Source organism: Populus nigra, chromosome 18 (assembly GCF_951802175.1).
Source record: "Populus nigra chromosome 18, ddPopNigr1.1, whole genome shotgun sequence".
NCBI lineage: Eukaryota > Viridiplantae > Streptophyta > Magnoliopsida > Malpighiales > Salicaceae > Populus > Populus nigra.
In genome coordinates, this window is record NC_084869.1 from 11,493,767 (window position 1) to 11,511,327 (window position 17,561).

General features: G+C 31.8%; 3 protein-coding genes across 3 annotated transcripts; 1 reads left to right on the plus strand and 2 right to left on the minus strand.

Moving 5' to 3' along the window:
- The first annotated feature begins 1,668 nt into the window (after positions 1-1,668).
- LOC133678172 (serine carboxypeptidase-like 45) lies at positions 1,669-4,934 on the plus strand. The gene is made up of 10 exons (XM_062100403.1): positions 1,669-2,173; positions 2,320-2,421; positions 2,525-2,620; positions 3,032-3,124; positions 3,231-3,310; positions 3,467-3,748; positions 3,846-3,970; positions 4,210-4,302; positions 4,379-4,496; positions 4,577-4,934. The coding sequence occupies exons 1-10, from the start codon at positions 1,921-1,923 to the stop codon at positions 4,724-4,726; spliced, it is 1,392 nt and encodes a 463-aa protein (XP_061956387.1). The 5' UTR covers positions 1,669-1,920; the 3' UTR covers positions 4,727-4,934.
- Positions 4,935-7,464: 2,530 nt separating this feature from the next.
- On the minus strand, positions 7,465-8,454 carry LOC133678974 ((-)-isopiperitenol/(-)-carveol dehydrogenase, mitochondrial-like). Its single transcript, XM_062101511.1, has one exon. The coding sequence runs from the start codon at positions 8,403-8,405 to the stop codon at positions 7,608-7,610; it is 798 nt and encodes a 265-aa protein (XP_061957495.1). The 5' UTR covers positions 8,406-8,454; the 3' UTR covers positions 7,465-7,607.
- Positions 8,455-14,245: 5,791 nt separating this feature from the next.
- Positions 14,246-15,436, minus strand: LOC133678901 ((-)-isopiperitenol/(-)-carveol dehydrogenase, mitochondrial-like). Its single transcript, XM_062101414.1, has one exon. The coding sequence runs from the start codon at positions 15,318-15,320 to the stop codon at positions 14,523-14,525; it is 798 nt and encodes a 265-aa protein (XP_061957398.1). The 5' UTR covers positions 15,321-15,436; the 3' UTR covers positions 14,246-14,522.
- Positions 15,437-17,561: the final 2,125 nt, after the last annotated feature.

Here is a 17,561-nt window from a genome sequence, read left to right on the forward strand (position 1 = left end):
CACACCTTTCTTTTTTTCTACCCAACCACCTCTCATTGTTCATGGAGAAAAGGGGCTTCAAAGTTGCCTTTCTTGCGGATTACTTCCACACCTTTCTCTCTCCTTTTTTTTTTTTTTTTTTTTAAATATAGACTCTTAGGTTTTTTACTCTTTATCACTGAAATTGAAATCTTGTCTTAACCAAACACATTTGGCGATAAAATCTTCACATTATAATCCTGAAGAGACTTTTAGTATTTCTTTTAGTTGGGAATGGTGAAGGAAAATCCATATAAATCAGTGACAGCGGGGCGAGTTCTGGTAGAAATGATGATGCCTTGTTAAAATTCAGTACGTTGGGTCCATTCCTCAAACTGGACAGCAACATGGCAATGCCAAACATCATGCAAGGCATCGGATTTTGGCATGTTGCTGTTTGTTTGCAGGCCTGTTTATATCCCAAACGAGTTTCTTTTCTTTCCCCTCTCATCTCGAGCAGACACGCCCCACGCCCTATAGCTTTTCAAAGAGTGGTCCAAACACTCGGCATCATAGATGATGGCATTCTCGTCCGTGATCTCTCAATGCCAGCCAGTCCCATCTTCCCCACGTTAGGGTTTTACATTTTCTTGTTTAGGTAGTTGTGATTAGTGAAAAAAAGCTACAGGAAGCATTGTTTTTTTGCCCGTCATTATAAGCAATCCATGACCAGCATTGACTCCACTTCTCTGCTGCCATTGTATGTGGCACATTACACTGGCAATTTGTTCTTGAGATTTGGTAGGTAAACTCTCTTCTTTTTTTATGCAAGTAAGAGAGTGAGGACCCATTAGAAGCTATAATGAGATGTTTTGCAGCTATGATGGGGAGCATGTGGTGTGTGTGGACCATTGCATTTAGGAAGAAGACTTTTCTTTAAAGAAAAGATGGAGACCTCGTTAATACAATGTCCTAATCTTGTACAAGCACAAAAAGAAAGGAAAGACAGGTGACTGGATGGTGTATCCTTAAGATAATCTAACTTTTTGGAAGAAAGACCATGTTGCAGGCCTATGCCCATCTTCACAAATAGCCTTCATGAACTGGAATCCATGGATTTTTAGTCCTGGCAATTAGATGAACCCAGAAAAATGGAAAATTCATGGTTTTCCGACAACAATTGGTTACCAAAACAGGATAATGCATGTGAACATTCCTAAAATTCTACTTACTGCGGATTGTCTTTCTGTTCCTTCAATCTCCAAGTCTTCTCAACATTAGAAAACTAGATAGTATTGTACTTGTGATTCAAGAAAGGTCGATCGATCAAGCCCTTTTTTGGAAGAACAAAACTGTGAAGGCTGCCAATACCCGGAAGATACTGCCATATTCTCTCTGGATTTTCTTGAGAAAGTAATGAATACTCTCCAGTTCCACGCATTTTCTGATAAAATGGAAAGTGATCCTGGAAAGCCACTTTTTAAGGGAACATACCCTATCCTCTTACAATAGTATAGAAGGATACAGGGTATTTGTGGATGCCTACTTGCCTGGTCGGTATAGCACTCGTGAAAAGCCAAAACAAAACAAAATTAATAGAACTGTAATTTCTGAGAGAGAATTCAAGGATCCAATAGATAAAAGCAGTACAGATTCCATTCTCTCTTTTCCTTTTCAAAATGCCAACCATATGTGCTGACTCAGCTCTAAAGTCTCAGCCTAGTAAGCACTGGCACAACTCTCTCTAGTTATTTGAGTACTCTCTCACACATCTCTTTCAAACACACCAATTTCAGGCCTGCAAGCAAAAAGCTAGAGATGTAATGATAATATAAAACAAGCCTAGTTATTTATTATTTAATGCCCTGCCCTCAACTCCATGTCCTCCACTGAGCAACATTTTAAGCAGGCCTTTCTCCTGAAGCACTTTATCTCTCAAGTCATTTTTCACTTTCTGAAATTATGCACTCTCAAACTTGGAAAGCCATGGCAATGGCTGCATTAGTGGTTCAGCTGTGCGCTTCCATGGGTGTAGATTCTTCTTCACCTCATCCTGATAAGATTGGTAGGCTTCCTGGACAACCCCATGTGGGCTTTCAACAATTTTCAGGTTATGTTACCGTGGATGGTAACAAGCATAGAGCTCTTTTTTATTACTTCGTTGAAGCAGAAATAGATCCAGCATCAAAGCCTTTGGCTCTCTGGTTGAATGGAGGTTTGCAGCTACTCACCTTGCTTCATATTTAAGGCCACACAAATGAATCAAATTACAAATGAATGATGTTTGGAAAGAAAACTCAGTTACGTTCTTTGATTTGAAAATTTGAGTTGCCATTGATGTTCCATATCTGTATTTTGTAGGGCCTGGATGTTCTTCTCTGGGAGTAGGGGCATTCTCTGAAAATGGACCTTTCAGACCAAATGGGAGAGTTCTGATCAGAAATGAGCATAGCTGGAATAGAGGTACTAACACAGTCTCTCTCTGTGTTTTTTTCTCTTTCTTGAAAATGTAAACTGTATCATGATTATAGAGTAAAGGAAATTTTCATGCCCAAATGTATTGCAGAAGCAAATATGTTGTATCTGGAGACACCAGTGGGTGTGGGGTTCTCTTATGCTACAGATAACTCCTCCTATGTGGCAGTAGATGATGAGGCAACAGGTAAGTCCATCAACTTCAAAACATCATTCTCATTCCTTTTGTTGAGTGGCACAAATGAATGTGATGCTGGACTCACTGTGACGGAAGCTTTATGGCCAAATTGTAGCCCACTATCACTCTTTAAACATAAAAGCATAAAGCTTTCCATTTAGAGAAGTTATGGTTTATTGGAAAGTACAATTAAGCCTGAATATGCAATTTTTATGCTGGGATAAAACAGTTTTTTTGCCCCCCCAACAAGCCCAAAAAAGATAAAACCAAAATAAGAGGGGAGATCTCTTGGTTCTTTAGAAAATCTTTAGGTTGTTGAGATGCATTATTAATCTACTGGAAGTATCATTATTACCTTTATTTAGCACTTTAAAGTTCTGTACTATCTTCTAAAGGTGTTTTTACTTTTGTTTTCTTAAGCCAGGGACAATCTTGTGTTCTTGCAAGGCTGGTTCCACAAGTTCCCTCAGTACAGGAACAAAGATTTGTTTATAACAGGGGAAAGTTATGCAGGTATTATTACATCTTGTATTACATCAATTTCCATCTCTTATAATCTATCTACAAGCAAGTAATTATAACATTACTGCCCTTTGTTTTTCTCATTGATTCTTTCCAGGCCACTATATTCCTCAACTTGCAAAGCTTATGGTTGAAATTAACAAGAAGGAGAGGCTAGTCAATTTGAAAGGAATTGCGGTAAGGACTGTTGCATCATATTTGTGCGACCAAGAGATTGCAACCCTTCTCCAGAATTGAACTAATTTGAATTCTATTGACGTTGATTGATGACAATCAGGTAGAATTGAACATTTGATTAGACCTCTTCATTGACGTGGTTTTTTCCCAATGCAGCTCGGTAATCCTGTTCTAGAATTTGCTACAGACTTAAATTCAAGGGCTGAGTACTTCTGGTCTCACGGATTGATTTCAGATTCAACATACAAAATGTTCACATCTGCTTGTAACTATTCAAGATATGTGAGTGAATATTATAGGGACTCGGTTTCATCTGTTTGCTCACTAGTTATGAGACAAGTTAGCACAGAAACCAGTAGGTTTGTGGACAAATATGACGTTACCCTTGATGTTTGTATTCCATCAGTCCTCTCACAATCAAAGGTTATAAGTCCTAAGGTAAGCCTTCACAGAAAAATCAACTGCCTTGCATTTACTTGTCTCCATTCTTCTCAAGTGTGCCTGAAAGTTTTTGCTCCTAACTTTCTATTGACAGCAAGTATCTGAGAGGATTGATGTTTGTATAGAAGATGAAACTGTGAATTATCTGAACCGGGAAGACGTGCGGAAGGCTCTCCAAGCCCGGCTTATTGGAGTTCGCAGATGGGAAGTTTGCAGCAAGTAACTCTCTTGTACTAGCTGACATATTCTACAATAGCCATACCAAGAATTATTCCCATGTTGCAAATAAAGATTTCATTCCTGATTCATCCACAGTATCAATAAGCAACTGATCTGTTGACCTAAAGCAAAACCATAAGAGTTATATGGACCGATAGAATTGAGAAAAAGAATTTCACTATAAGCCTATAACTTTTTATTTTTTCTTCAACTGAAATTCTTTACCTTGTTGAATACAGCATTCTGGATTATGAGGTGCTTAACATAGAGATACCAACAATCAATATTGTTGGATCACTCATCAAGGCTGGAATTCCAGTGTTGATTTACAGGTAAACGGACACCAAAATAGTTCTCGAATAAGATCAGTGAATGTTCAAGGTTGTAACAAGTATATAGCTCTTACAGTGGAGATCAAGATTCTGTGATTCCGTTGACCGGAAGCCGCACCCTTGTCCATAGACTGGCAAAAGAGCTGGGACTCAATACAACCGTCCCTTACAGAGCTTGGTTTGCAGGAAAACAGGTAAATTCTTGATCAAAAGGCAGCAAAATGACATTTTCTAAACGACCATATCAGAATATTGATTCCGTACTTCCTTTCAGGTTGGTGGTTGGACTCAGGTTTATGGTAACATCCTCTCATTTGCTACCATCAGAGGCGCATCTCATGAAGCTCCATTTTCACAGCCTGAGAGATCACTCATGTTATTTAAGTCATTCCTGCAGGGCAAACACTTACCTGAAGTTTTCTGATGAACTGCTAAGGTACTGCAAACTCCAAAGTGATAATGTTGAGATACTATGTATATATGGGATGCAATTCATGATTTCCAGAAGCATTCTTTGTTTCTGCCGAAAGGAAAAAAAAATGTAATCATCCATTAGTTTGTTTTTATGGTTTTTGTGATGCGAAATATCTTTGTTGATGGAAATTTTATAAGAAGTATGTTCAGAGAAAGAATATGAATACCTTCTCATTCTCACCATGGATAATCAGAGTTGCCCGCCGCTGCAATAACAATTAACCAGCAGTGATGCGCAAATCATTCTGCTGTAAGCTGACAACACAGGAAACTTCAGAATAACGTTCTCATAACACAACAGCAATAAAAAGGATAATCTTGGATTCAGATTCCATTGATGCGTACAAAAACACAAAAATATTTTGCCAAAAAAATTCTTGTAACATGAGTTGGAATATCTGAAGCGCGATAATACTAGTTTTATATGCCTTGTAGCAATTTAATTAATTACACATGACATTATTATATTCATATAAATATAAATATAGTGAAAAAAAACATGAAAAAAGAAAAATCTTACATTAATATGGTTGCAAGTGAAACTAAGAAGAAATTTTTTTCTTTTGTAAAGTATATTAATTTAAAAACCGAGAAGAAAAAAGAAAAATATATACTTGAGTATGGAGGAGAAGAGAAGGAGTTGAGGAGAGAAGAGAAGAGGAGAGAAAGAAATGGATATTGATGTTTTTTACATATAGAGAAGAAGAAGAAGAAGAAAGGAGCCCTATCTGTTGTAAAATTAGGGATTCTAGACTTTTTATTGGGGTGTTTTACCAACGGTTTTACCGATAGATAATTAAATATTAATATTTTTAACATTTCGTCGGTGATTCTGTCTGTAATATTTAATTTAAATTTTCAATTTAATAAAAAATTTTCAGAAACCGTCAAATATCACCGACGACTTTTAAATCCGTTGGTGATTCCGTCTGTAATATTTAGTTTAATCAAAAAAATTTAGAAAACCATCAAATAATACCGATGACTTTTCAATTCATCGGTGATTTTGTCTGTAAAGAACAATAATTAACAGTGCAATTGAGAAGTAAACAATTTCAGAGCTCTTTGAAAAATACCGACGGAATTTTCCATTGGTGATTCTTTTTATAATTGACATGATGAGCAGTGTATATAATTTATCAACGATTTCACCGATGGATTTTACTTTGTTTTAATTTGGTAATTCTGTTGGTATAAATGACACATTATCGTTTTTTTACTTTGTTTTAATTTTTTTCTCATTATAATTCTCTCGATATATACCGAGGGAATATGAAGTAAAGATAAAATCCATGTGACAAAAATATTTTACAAAAAAATTATAAAATTATTGTAATTAAAGAATTCTTATTGCTTTAAAATATTATTTTTCAAATATTCCTAATCGATAATCTTTTAAATACTAAATAATTATTACAGAAGTAGAGAATGATATATAATTTAGTGTATTTTTTTTAAAAAAATTCCCCAAGGCCCTCTTTTGCATGTGTCTGCTTACTTGGCAGAAAAAACTTATTTTTTGACTTCCACTTTTCAAAATAGAGATGAATCTCGGCCAGAATTTGTTCACTTCTCTGTCTTTTTCTTCAAAAAAAAATTTAACCTTTTTCTTTTGTAAACAAAACAAGACCTACTTAGTCTTAATCCGTTTTAACTTGTTATTTTTACGGGTAAAAAATAAAGAATAATACTAATGAAAAATTAAGGGAAAAAAATTAATATTAAATGTTTCAGGATGGCGGGAAAAGAAGTCAAGAATCCTCCGGAAAGCTAAAGCAATAAACCTCATACAATCAACTAGAATTAATTATTCCTATGAAAAGGAATTAGCTTTCTCCTAATTTCTTGTAATTCCACAATAACATGTGAGAGAGGTCATGGTGGACCCTTTTTGTTCTCTTGATATTTTTTTTATTTTGATTCTTTAATGTTTTTTTTATTTGGTCTTAACGTTGTGTTTATTCAAGATTGGTTTTGGTGATTTGATTTTTTATGTCTGCGTATGGGGATCTTGCAATTTTAGAGAAATGTTTCTTGGCTTAATTGATGTTCAGTTTTGCAAAATTTAATTTAATTTTATTAATTTAAATAAATTAGAGCTTTGAGAACCAAATTTGAGGCTTGGACAAATAATCAATCCCTTTTTTTTTCCTAATACCAAGGACTAATTTGTACGGTCATGGAACAGTTTATGTTTTTTCTTTTTTTTTATCACTCAATTTTTTTTTTAATTTGATTTATTCACATTGATTTTATTTAGAATTTCACTTTGTAATTTGATCTGGTTGCCTGTATATGAGTTCTTATGGTGTTGAGAGAAAATTCTAGCACCTGATTGATGCTTGATTCGGCAAATTAATATACTATTATATTGATATAAAATAATTAAGTGTTAAAAGATAAATATTAAAACTAAAATAAATATAATGAACTAGGGTAACTAGGCCGACACGTGGATAGTACACACAAGCATGTTGAAGAGGCCCGCTACGTTTAAGAAAACGGGTGCGACCGCCATCCACAGTGGCATCAAAAGCGTCATGTCAAGGTCTGTCCATTAGAGAGAGAAAGACAGAGAGAAATCTTCAGCCAGTGTTACAATCCTTCTAGGATAAATATTTTATCAGCAGCTAGCAGGATACGATATACATACCTAGAAGAGTCTTTAACTTATACACCAAATTATCTTTAACTGCTACCTGCTTCCACAATGTCAGGCACCGATGAGAGCGTACAAACACAGGACACAAGATGTTTGCAATATTAAGCATTTGCAAAATCATTATTAATGAAGAACTAATCCGACACCATCCTTAATTCCCCGGATCATTTTATTTGGGAATACCTTGCAAATTAAACCCACCATCGACGATCAAATTCTGGCCAGTCACAAACTCAGAATCGTCAGAAGCAAGAAACAGCACTGCGTCAGCTACGTGCTTCGTTTTCAACACACCTTTCAAGTAATAAGACGACTGAAAAGCCTTCTCCACCTCCTCTACTCCCTTGTCGAATGTCTTGCATGCTAGAGGTGTTGCCACCGGTCCTGGCGACACACAGTTGACTCTTATACCATGCTCGCCCAACTGATAACTTGCACATTTCATCAGTGCCAAGAGCCCGCTCTTGGACATGATATAATCTGTGAACCTGTCCCCTGCGAGATTCGCAGCGGCGCTTGATGTGCAAATGACGCTGCCCTTTACACCTCCGTCCACCATGGCACGCGCCGCGTGCTTTAGGCATGCTGCTGTGCCACGCACGTTTACTGCAAAGAGTTTGTCGCACAAGTCCAGGTCGAAGTCAAGAACATTTTGCTCACCAAAGCTTGCAATGCCGGCATTGCAGAATATTACTTCAAGGTGACCATAAAGTTGAACAGTGGACTCCACAAGGGATTTGACTTGGTTTTCATCAGCTACATCACAGTGGATGTAAGTGGATCTGTTAGTTCCGATGGATTCTGCAAGCTTTTGGCCCTTTTCATCTTGAATATCTGCGATCACGACTGCTCGTGCGCCGTTTTCAGCAAAGGCAAGCACGGTGGCCTCGCCTATGCCACTAGCACCTCCCGTGACGATAGCAACCTTGTCTTGAACCTTGTTCTTGCAAGGTTTTGTAGATGCCATTTTAGCTAGTTTGTTTTTGAGTTTTGCAATGAATTACACGAAAGATTCAGAATTTAGTGTGCTTATATCAAGAGAATTGATGTAGATACTTTGACTCCTAGCTATAGCATTGGAATCATCAGATTTCGGAGATCTGCTGTGATGGTGCTTGTGATTGTGGTAATGCATGCATGCATGGCCGACATTATCTTAAAGATTTTTCTAAGATATTTTTGAAACGCAACTGTAATAATAAGTATGATTCCGTTTATTTTTTAGATTGTTTTTGTGATTATAATTTTTTAAAAATAAAATTAAAAAAATATGGTTAGATATAGTTAGTTAGATTTAGATGTTTATTTGATAAAAATTGTATTTAAGGTTTATATGTAACAAAAAATATGTATAAAATGTTTGATAGTTGTGTGATTGTGATTGCTTTTTAAAGAATTTTTTACCTGAAAATGCATCAAAATATATTTTTTTATTTTTTAAAAATTATTTTTGATATAAGCGCATCAAAATAATCTGAAAACACAAAAAATATTAATTTGAAGTAAAAAAAAATATTTTTTTTTCAAAAGCGCTTTTAAAACTCAAAAACAAATAAAGTTTTACGGAACTTAGTTACAAAAGCATGTAAAAACTGCTTCTTAAAAACTGTGTTTTAAACTCAATTTTTCAATGGACCTCACAGTTAAAAACACAGTTTAGTGTGTTACTAAATATCATATTGTGTTTTTTGCACCGCAAACGCAAAAGCTCCAAGTAAACAAACGCAACCAATTGATAGTTGTACATGTGATTTATAGTGTTTTTGGAGTGAGGTTGTGGTTGTTTTTAAAAGTGTTTTTCACTCCGAAATGTATAAAAATAATATTTTTTATTTTTAAAAAATTATTTTTGACATCAATGCATCAAAATAATTTAAAAATATTAAAAAAAAATTAATGTGAAAAAACAAATATAATATTTTTAAAAAAATATTATAAAATGCAAAAACAACATGCTGTTGAATTACAAAAGGTAGCAAGATGCATGCATGGCCGGCATTATCTTAAAACTGTTTTTTTCTTATGCCACCTGTCTTTTCTTTTATTTGACGTCCATTTTCCTTTTTATGTTATCCTGGTCATTAATTCACCAGCACTGGTAACGCATACAGTGGTACCTCGGGGGGGGGGGGGGGGGGGGATATATCTATAATCTTTGGAGGGCCCAAATTAAGGATGAATATATAAACTCACTGACACCATAAACAATATATTTAATATTTAGATGAGTAATAATACAATATAAGATAGGATTTGTTAAAGATAAGGAAGAAGAATATCTTGTGTTAATCTCAATGGAAGTATCTACAGTTTTATTGTTAGTAAATCTAGCCCGTTGAAGAATATCTGCAACATATTTCAACTGAAAAAAAAGGTAACCTAGACTAGGGTTGGCTCATGTCTTTTTTTGGGTTGTTTTTTAAGCTTTAATTTTTTTTCGATTTCGTCTTTCAACACTTGGTTAGTTTAGGAATTGAGCTTTTTTTTTATCAGGTTATCTCATTCGCATGATTCTGCTCGTGGGGTTTCGCGGACTTACCCGGGTTTGCTGGTGTTGTTTTTTTCTTTTTGTTAATTGATTTTTTTTCCCGATTTCATCCTTCTACATTTGGATTGTTGAGGATTAAACATAGTAATGTTTTTTTAATTTTCTGTATAAGGATTTGTCTCAACTTCACAACTTGGGTCGTGAGTCTGACATGTTAACTCGTGTTATTGTTTTTTTATATATTTTTTTTAATTTTATCATTCACTATTGAGTTATCTAGGCATTGAGTTCGTGATTCTTTTTCTTTTATCAAGTGTTCCTTTTGTACTGGTTATTATAATCACTTTTTTTATTAAAAGAATAATTCATTTATTATTGTTATTTTTTTTCTTTTTATTATATAATTAAATAAAAATAACTTATATATTGAAACTAGTGGAGTTCATGCCTTGAATCATGTGTTTTTTACTTCTTTTTGTTCACCTATCATTTTTCAGAATTTTCCTTTATTTTATAGGTTACTGCTTTCATAAAATGTAGACAAATGCCTCCAAGTCTTGAATTCTCTCTTTTTTTTTATTTATCGGATTTCGTCATTTAAAATAGAACTATCATATTATACAAATTCCAAGTCGCGCTTGTATAGTGTGGATGGATTGAGAATCGAAGGCAAACGCTATACGCATAGATAGACACTAGTGAGGTGACGCGCTACCTTGGGGGTTCATTTTTTATTTTTATAAAAAATATTATAAAATATTATAATATAAATAATAAAAAATTTTAATATTAATAATATTTTTTAAAATTTATTACTTATTTTATTAATAATATTAACTATAATCAAAATAATAATATTTATAACACAAATAATAATACTTTTAATATTAATATTTTCAATTATAATTAAAATAATAATATTTATAACACAAATGATAATATTTTAATATTAATACTTTTAATTATAATAAAAATAATAATTTTTAAAATACAAATAATTATATTTAGAAATTTAAAACCTCAAAATCTTAAGTTCTGATGAAAGACCTAATAGAATTGGGTCCTGACGCAAAACCCATTAAACTTAGGTCCTGATAGTGGACTCAAGACAATCAGGTCCTGACGCAGGACCACAGTGAATTAGGTGACAGGACCCTAGAGATTGGGCCTAACGCAATACCCATTGCCCTTGGGTCCCAACGCAGAACCCATTCAACTTGGGTTCTAATGCATGATCCAATAGCATTGAGTCCTAACACAGGACTCGTTACCATTGGATTTTGGCGTAGAATAAAGTGAATTGGGTCCTGACGCTGGATCCATTTAAAGGGTAAAAATATAAATTATTGTTCTTATTATCATTAATAAATTTAAGATAAAATATTATTACTAACAAAGAAAAACCATATAGTTGATTTGAAGGATAAAATTAAAAATTATTAGTATTAGTATGTATTAGTATTAGTATTTGTGCTATAAATATTATTGTTTTTATTATAATTGAAGATATTAATATTAAAAATAGTATTATTTATGTTATAAATATTAATATTTCTAGTATAGTTCAAAGTATTATAATTTGCGGTAAAAATATTATTATTTTTATTATTATTGAAGGTTTTAATATCAAAAACAATATTATTTGTGTTAGAAATATTAATATTTCTACTATAGTTCAAAGTATTATTATTTGTGGTAAAAATATTATTATTTTTATTAATCTAGAAGGTATTAATATTAAAAATAGTGTTATTTATGGTATAAATATTATTATTTAACTTATTTTACCAAATTTTTATATTTTTTAATCTTTAAAAAACAATTATGGTTTTTATTCCCTAGTAATAATAGTTTTGTAAAATTTAATAATATTATTAATAATAATAATAATTTTTAATTTTACCTTTCAAATCAAATTTATGGTTGTTTTTCAATATTAATAATAATTATTTTCAATTTTATTAATAATATTAATTAAAATTAAAATAATAATATTTATAAGACAAATAATAATATTTTTATTATAATATTATTAATTATAATAAAAATATTATTATTTATAACACAAATCATAATATATTTAATATTAATACTTTCAATTATAATAAAAAAATATTTCTAACAAAAATAGCCCTATTTTTAATATTAATACTTTCAATTGTAATAAAAATTATAATATTTATAACACAAATAACATTTTTTTTTATATTAATACTTTTAATTATAATAAAAATAATAATATTTAAAATACAAATAATTATATTTAGAAACCTAAGATCCAAGAATCTGGGGTCTTGATGAAGGACCCAATAGAATTGGATCCTTACGCATGACCCATTAAGTTTGGGCCTTGACACTGGACCCAAGACGATCAAGTTCTAGCACTGGATCTAAAAAAATTGGATCCTGTTACAAGACCCATTATCATTGGGTCCTGATGCAGGACCCAAGAGTATTTGGTTCTTACGCAGGACCTAAGCGAATTGGTTCCAGACGCATGATTCATTTGACTTGGTTCTTAACGTGGGACTATACCAAAATGGGTCTTGACACAGGACCCATTAAAACTTAGAAGGGTAAAAGTATAAATTATTGTTCTTATTATCATTATTGTCATTAATAAATTTGAAATATCCTAATAGAATTAGATCCTTACGCATGACCCATTAAGTTTGGGCCTTGACACTGGACCCAAGACGATCAGGTTCTAGCACTGGATCTAAGAAAATTGGGTCCTGTTACAAGACCCATTATCATTGGGTCCTGATGCAGGACCCAAGAGTATTGGGTTCTTACGCAGGACCTAAGCGAATTGGTTCCAGACGCATGATTCATTTGACTTGGTACTTGACGCGGGACTATAACAAAATGGGTCTTGACACAGGACCCATTAAAACTTAGAAGGGTAAAAGTATAAATTATTGTTCTCATTATCATTATTGTCATTAATAAATTTGAAATAAAATATTATTACAACAAAAAAAACTATATAGTTGACTTGAAGGATAAAATTAAATTAAATTATTATTATTATTATTATTATTATTATTATTATTTGTGCTATAAATATTATTATTTTTATTGTAATTGAATGTATTGATATTAAAAATTATATTATTTGTGTTATAAATATTAATATTTCTATTATAGTTTAAAGTATTAAAATCAAAAATATTATTAGTTGTGGTACAAAGATTATTATTTTTATTATAATTGAAAGTATTAATATTAAAAATAGTATTATTTGCGGTATAAATATTATTATTTGTGGTATAAATACTATTATTTGTGGTACAAATATTTTTATTTTTATTATAATTGAAAGTATTAATATTAAAAATAGTAATATTTATGGTATACATAATATTATTTGCAGTGCAAATATTTTTATTTTGTATTATAATTGAAAGTATTAATATTAAAAATAGTATTATTTGAGGTATAAATATTATTATTTGCGGTGCAAATATTTTTATTTTTTATTATAATTAAAAGTATTAAAAATAGTATTAATATTAAAAATAGTATTATTTGCGGTATAAACAAATATTTTTATTTTGTATTATAATTGAAAGTATTAATATTAAAAATATTATTATTTGCGGTATAAACAAATATTTTTATTTTTATTATAATTGAAAGTATTAATATTAAAAATAGTATTATTTGTGTTCTAAATATTATTATTTTTATTAAACTTCAAAGCATTAATATTAAAAATACTATTATTTGGGGTATAAAAATTATTATTTTTATTATAATTGAATTAATAATATTTAGAATACAAATTATAATATGTTAGATATTAATACTTTCAACTATAATAAAAATAATAATATATACAAGAGAAATATTAATATTAAGTAACCTAAGATCTAATAGTCTTGAGTCCTAATAAAAAAACTCAAAAAAATTAGATCCTGACATAGAATTTATTAGCCTCGGCTACTTTTACTGAACCAAAACGATTCAATAATGGAAAACAACATTGTATTTAAGAAAATTGAATTTTTGAAAAAGTAGACCTCAAAACACACTTGTTTTGCACGTCTTCCAGCAATTGAAAGTGTTGTTTCCCATCAGGATGAGCAATAATGCATATCTTCCAATTATTGAGAGTGTTAATCATATATAATGCTTTAGTTGATTTGAGAAATCATAATTTTTAGTTTAATTTGAAATAAATCAAATTTAAATTGATGGTATTACTAAATTAAATCCTTAAATAATAAGTCATCAAAATAAAATATTGAAAGAATTATTTGAAAGAGTTTCTCGACAAATAATAAATAAATTTCTCGACAAATTAAGTGAAGAAATTATGATTGAAAGAGTTTCACCGTTCTTATTAATTACAAGCAGAGTTACACACATATATTTGAGAGAGAGAAATTATACGACACAAGATATTTGAATGGATGAGAGTGTCCAAACACAGGACACAAGTTAGCCCCAACTGCGAACTGCTTCCACAATGTCAGGCATCGATGAGAGTGTACAAACACAGGACACAAGATATTTGCAATATTAAGCATTTGCAAAATCATTATTAATGAAGAACTAAATCCGACACCATCCTTAATTCCCCGGATCATTTTATTTGGGAATACCTTGCAAATTAAACCCACCATCGACGATCAAATTCTGGCCAGTCACAAACTCAGAATCGTCAGAAGCAAGAAACAGCACTGCGTCAGCTACGTGCTTCGTTTTCAACACACCTTTCAAGTAATAAGACGACTGAAAAGCCTTCTCCACCTCCTCTACTCCCTTTTCGAATGTCTTGCATGCTAGAGGTGTTGCCACCGGTCCTGGCGACACACAGTTGACTCTTATACCATGCTGGCCCAACTGATAACTTGCACATTTCATCAGTGCCAAGAGCCCGCTCTTGGACATGATATAATCTGTGAACCTGTCCCCTGCGAGATTCGCAGCGGCGCTTGATGTGCAAATGACGCTGCCCTTTACACCTCCGTCCACCATGGCACGCGCCGCGTGCTTTAGGCATGCTGCTGTGCCACGCACGTTTACTGCAAAGAGTTTGTCGCACAAGTCCAGGTCGAAGTCAAGAACATTTTGCCTACCAAAGCTTGCAATGCCGGCATTGCAGAATATTACGTCAAGGTGACCATAAAGTTGAACAGTGGACTCCACAAGGGATTTGACTTGGTTTTCATCAGCTACATCACAGTGGATGTAAGTGGATCTGTTAGTTCCGATGGATTCTGCAAGCTTTTGGCCCTTTTCATCTTGAATATCTGCGATCACGACTGCTCGTGCGCCGTTTTCAGCTAAGGCAAGCACGGTGGCCTCGCCTATGCCACTGGCACCTCCCGTGACGATAGCAACCTTGTCTTGAACCTTGTTCTTGCAAGGTTTTGTAGATGCCATTTTAGCTAGTTTGTTTTTGAGTTTTGCAATGAATTACGCGAAAGATTCAGAATTTAGTATGTTTATATCAAGAGAGTTACTGTAGATACTTTGACTCCTGGTTAGCATTGGGACAATCAGATCTGCATCGAGATATGTGTTGAAAGGTGTTTTTCAGTAAGATAATCATTGTTTTTTAAAATATTTTTTATTTTAATATTAAAACACCAAAATAATTATAGAAAGTAAACGCCCGACATTATCTTAAAACTGTTTATTGTAATGCCACTTGTATTTTTAAAACTCTTTTTTTATTATTTTTTTTTAATTAATTTCAAAAAAAAAATTCAATTTTTTTTTAAAAAATGTTGAAAGTCGTACTAGGCTGTTAAATTACAGAAAGTAGATGCATGCATGGCCGGCATTATCTTAAAATTGTTTTTTCAATGCCACTTGTCTTTTTCTTTGACGTCCATTCATTTTCTTTTTTATGTTATGATTAATTATGACCGTTAGATGGTATGACTGTGATGATGACACCAATTTTATAGGTGATGGTGGTAGATATTATAATTGGATGGTATCAGAAGAGTGACGAGGTAGAAATTAATCTATGATATTATGATTTAATTATTCTATAAAATATTAGAAAATCTAATGAATTGAGATATTTTTTAATAAAATAATTGAAATTCTACACAATTATAATGTATTTTGTGTTCATCAGATTTTTTTGTAATTAATTCTTTGGAAATTGAATATTTAATTTCTATATTTTTTATCCATGTATAACTCGATCATTTTCATCCATTTTATATTATTTTTCAATTTTTTTTGTTTTTTTTTAATAAATAAAACAGTGAAAAATAAGTAGATGATACAAAAAAAATGATAATAAAAGAGAGCATTTCTTTGAAACAAAATACTACTAAATTAAGCATGGTCAGGGACTATTTAATTAGTTTTTGATATTACACGTGTCAATTATTTTTTTTAATAAATTATGAGGATTAAGCTGTAATTAACTCAAGAAAAAAGAAAAAAAAACATCAAATGCTTGGCTTTCGGCATAAAATTTTTCAAACAATAATGTGATTCACGCCAGAGGCGGTGCCACCAGCACTAGTGACGCATATAGTGGTATCTCAGAGGGAAAAAAATAAATATATATATCTATAATCTTTGGAGGGCCCAAATTAAGGATCAATATATAAACTACACTAAACTATGGGGACTATAATTAATTTTCTGCAGAGCCTGGCTTTTGCACTGTATTCACTCCTGTAAACACTGACTGACTATAATGTGTTGAAAATATTTTTAGTTTCATCATGATTTTAAAGTTATTTTATCTTTATTATTTATAATTTTTTATTTTAAGATATATTAAAATTTTCTATAATTTTATGTTTTTTCCAAACAATGCCAAACACATATTTTAGTAAGGGTTTATTTTTGTGATATTTTTTATTTTTTAAACATATTTAATTAAAAAAATATTATGTTCAGTGTATGAAGAAACACACACATGAACAACACATTGCAATCTTATAATATTACCACCTACTACCCATCACCAACCATTACCATGTGGGTCGGTATCCGTGTCTGATGACTCTGATCTCTTCTTTGCTGGAAACCATGGCTGCTAAAGCTATGGTTCCAACACATCTTTCATGAACATATTGTTAAAACATTCCAAATTAACAGAAAACAAATTAATACAAACATGCATAAGATAGAAAGAGGCTAGGATTTTTATTAATTACCATATTCTGAAGTTTAGCTTTAAGCTAAAAAGAAAAAGATTATATATAGACTAAATTAAAAATATTATTTTACCTTTAATAAACAAAACAAGATAAATATATATATTTCTTATCATCTCCTCTCAAACTCATGATGTGGCAACTACAAGTATCGAGAGTTTGCCAACTGGAAAATAAAATCAGGAAATGGAATGTGACTCGGTAATGAAATCTGCAATCTGCAAGGAAGAAGAAACAAAAGGTAGAGTAATGGTGTCATACTTGAGATGATGACGAGTAAAATGACAATCGATCTCAATGTGCTTAGTTCGTTCATGAAAAACCGAGTTGTAAGTAATCTGAATAGAATTCTAGTTGTCACAATACATAGGAGTAGGATGAGAGAGAAACTCTCATATCAGCAAGTAACCAACATAACTCAACAATATCTTTTGTAGTAGATATCATAACATGATATTCTGCTTCGGCTGAAGATTGAGAAACAATAGATTGT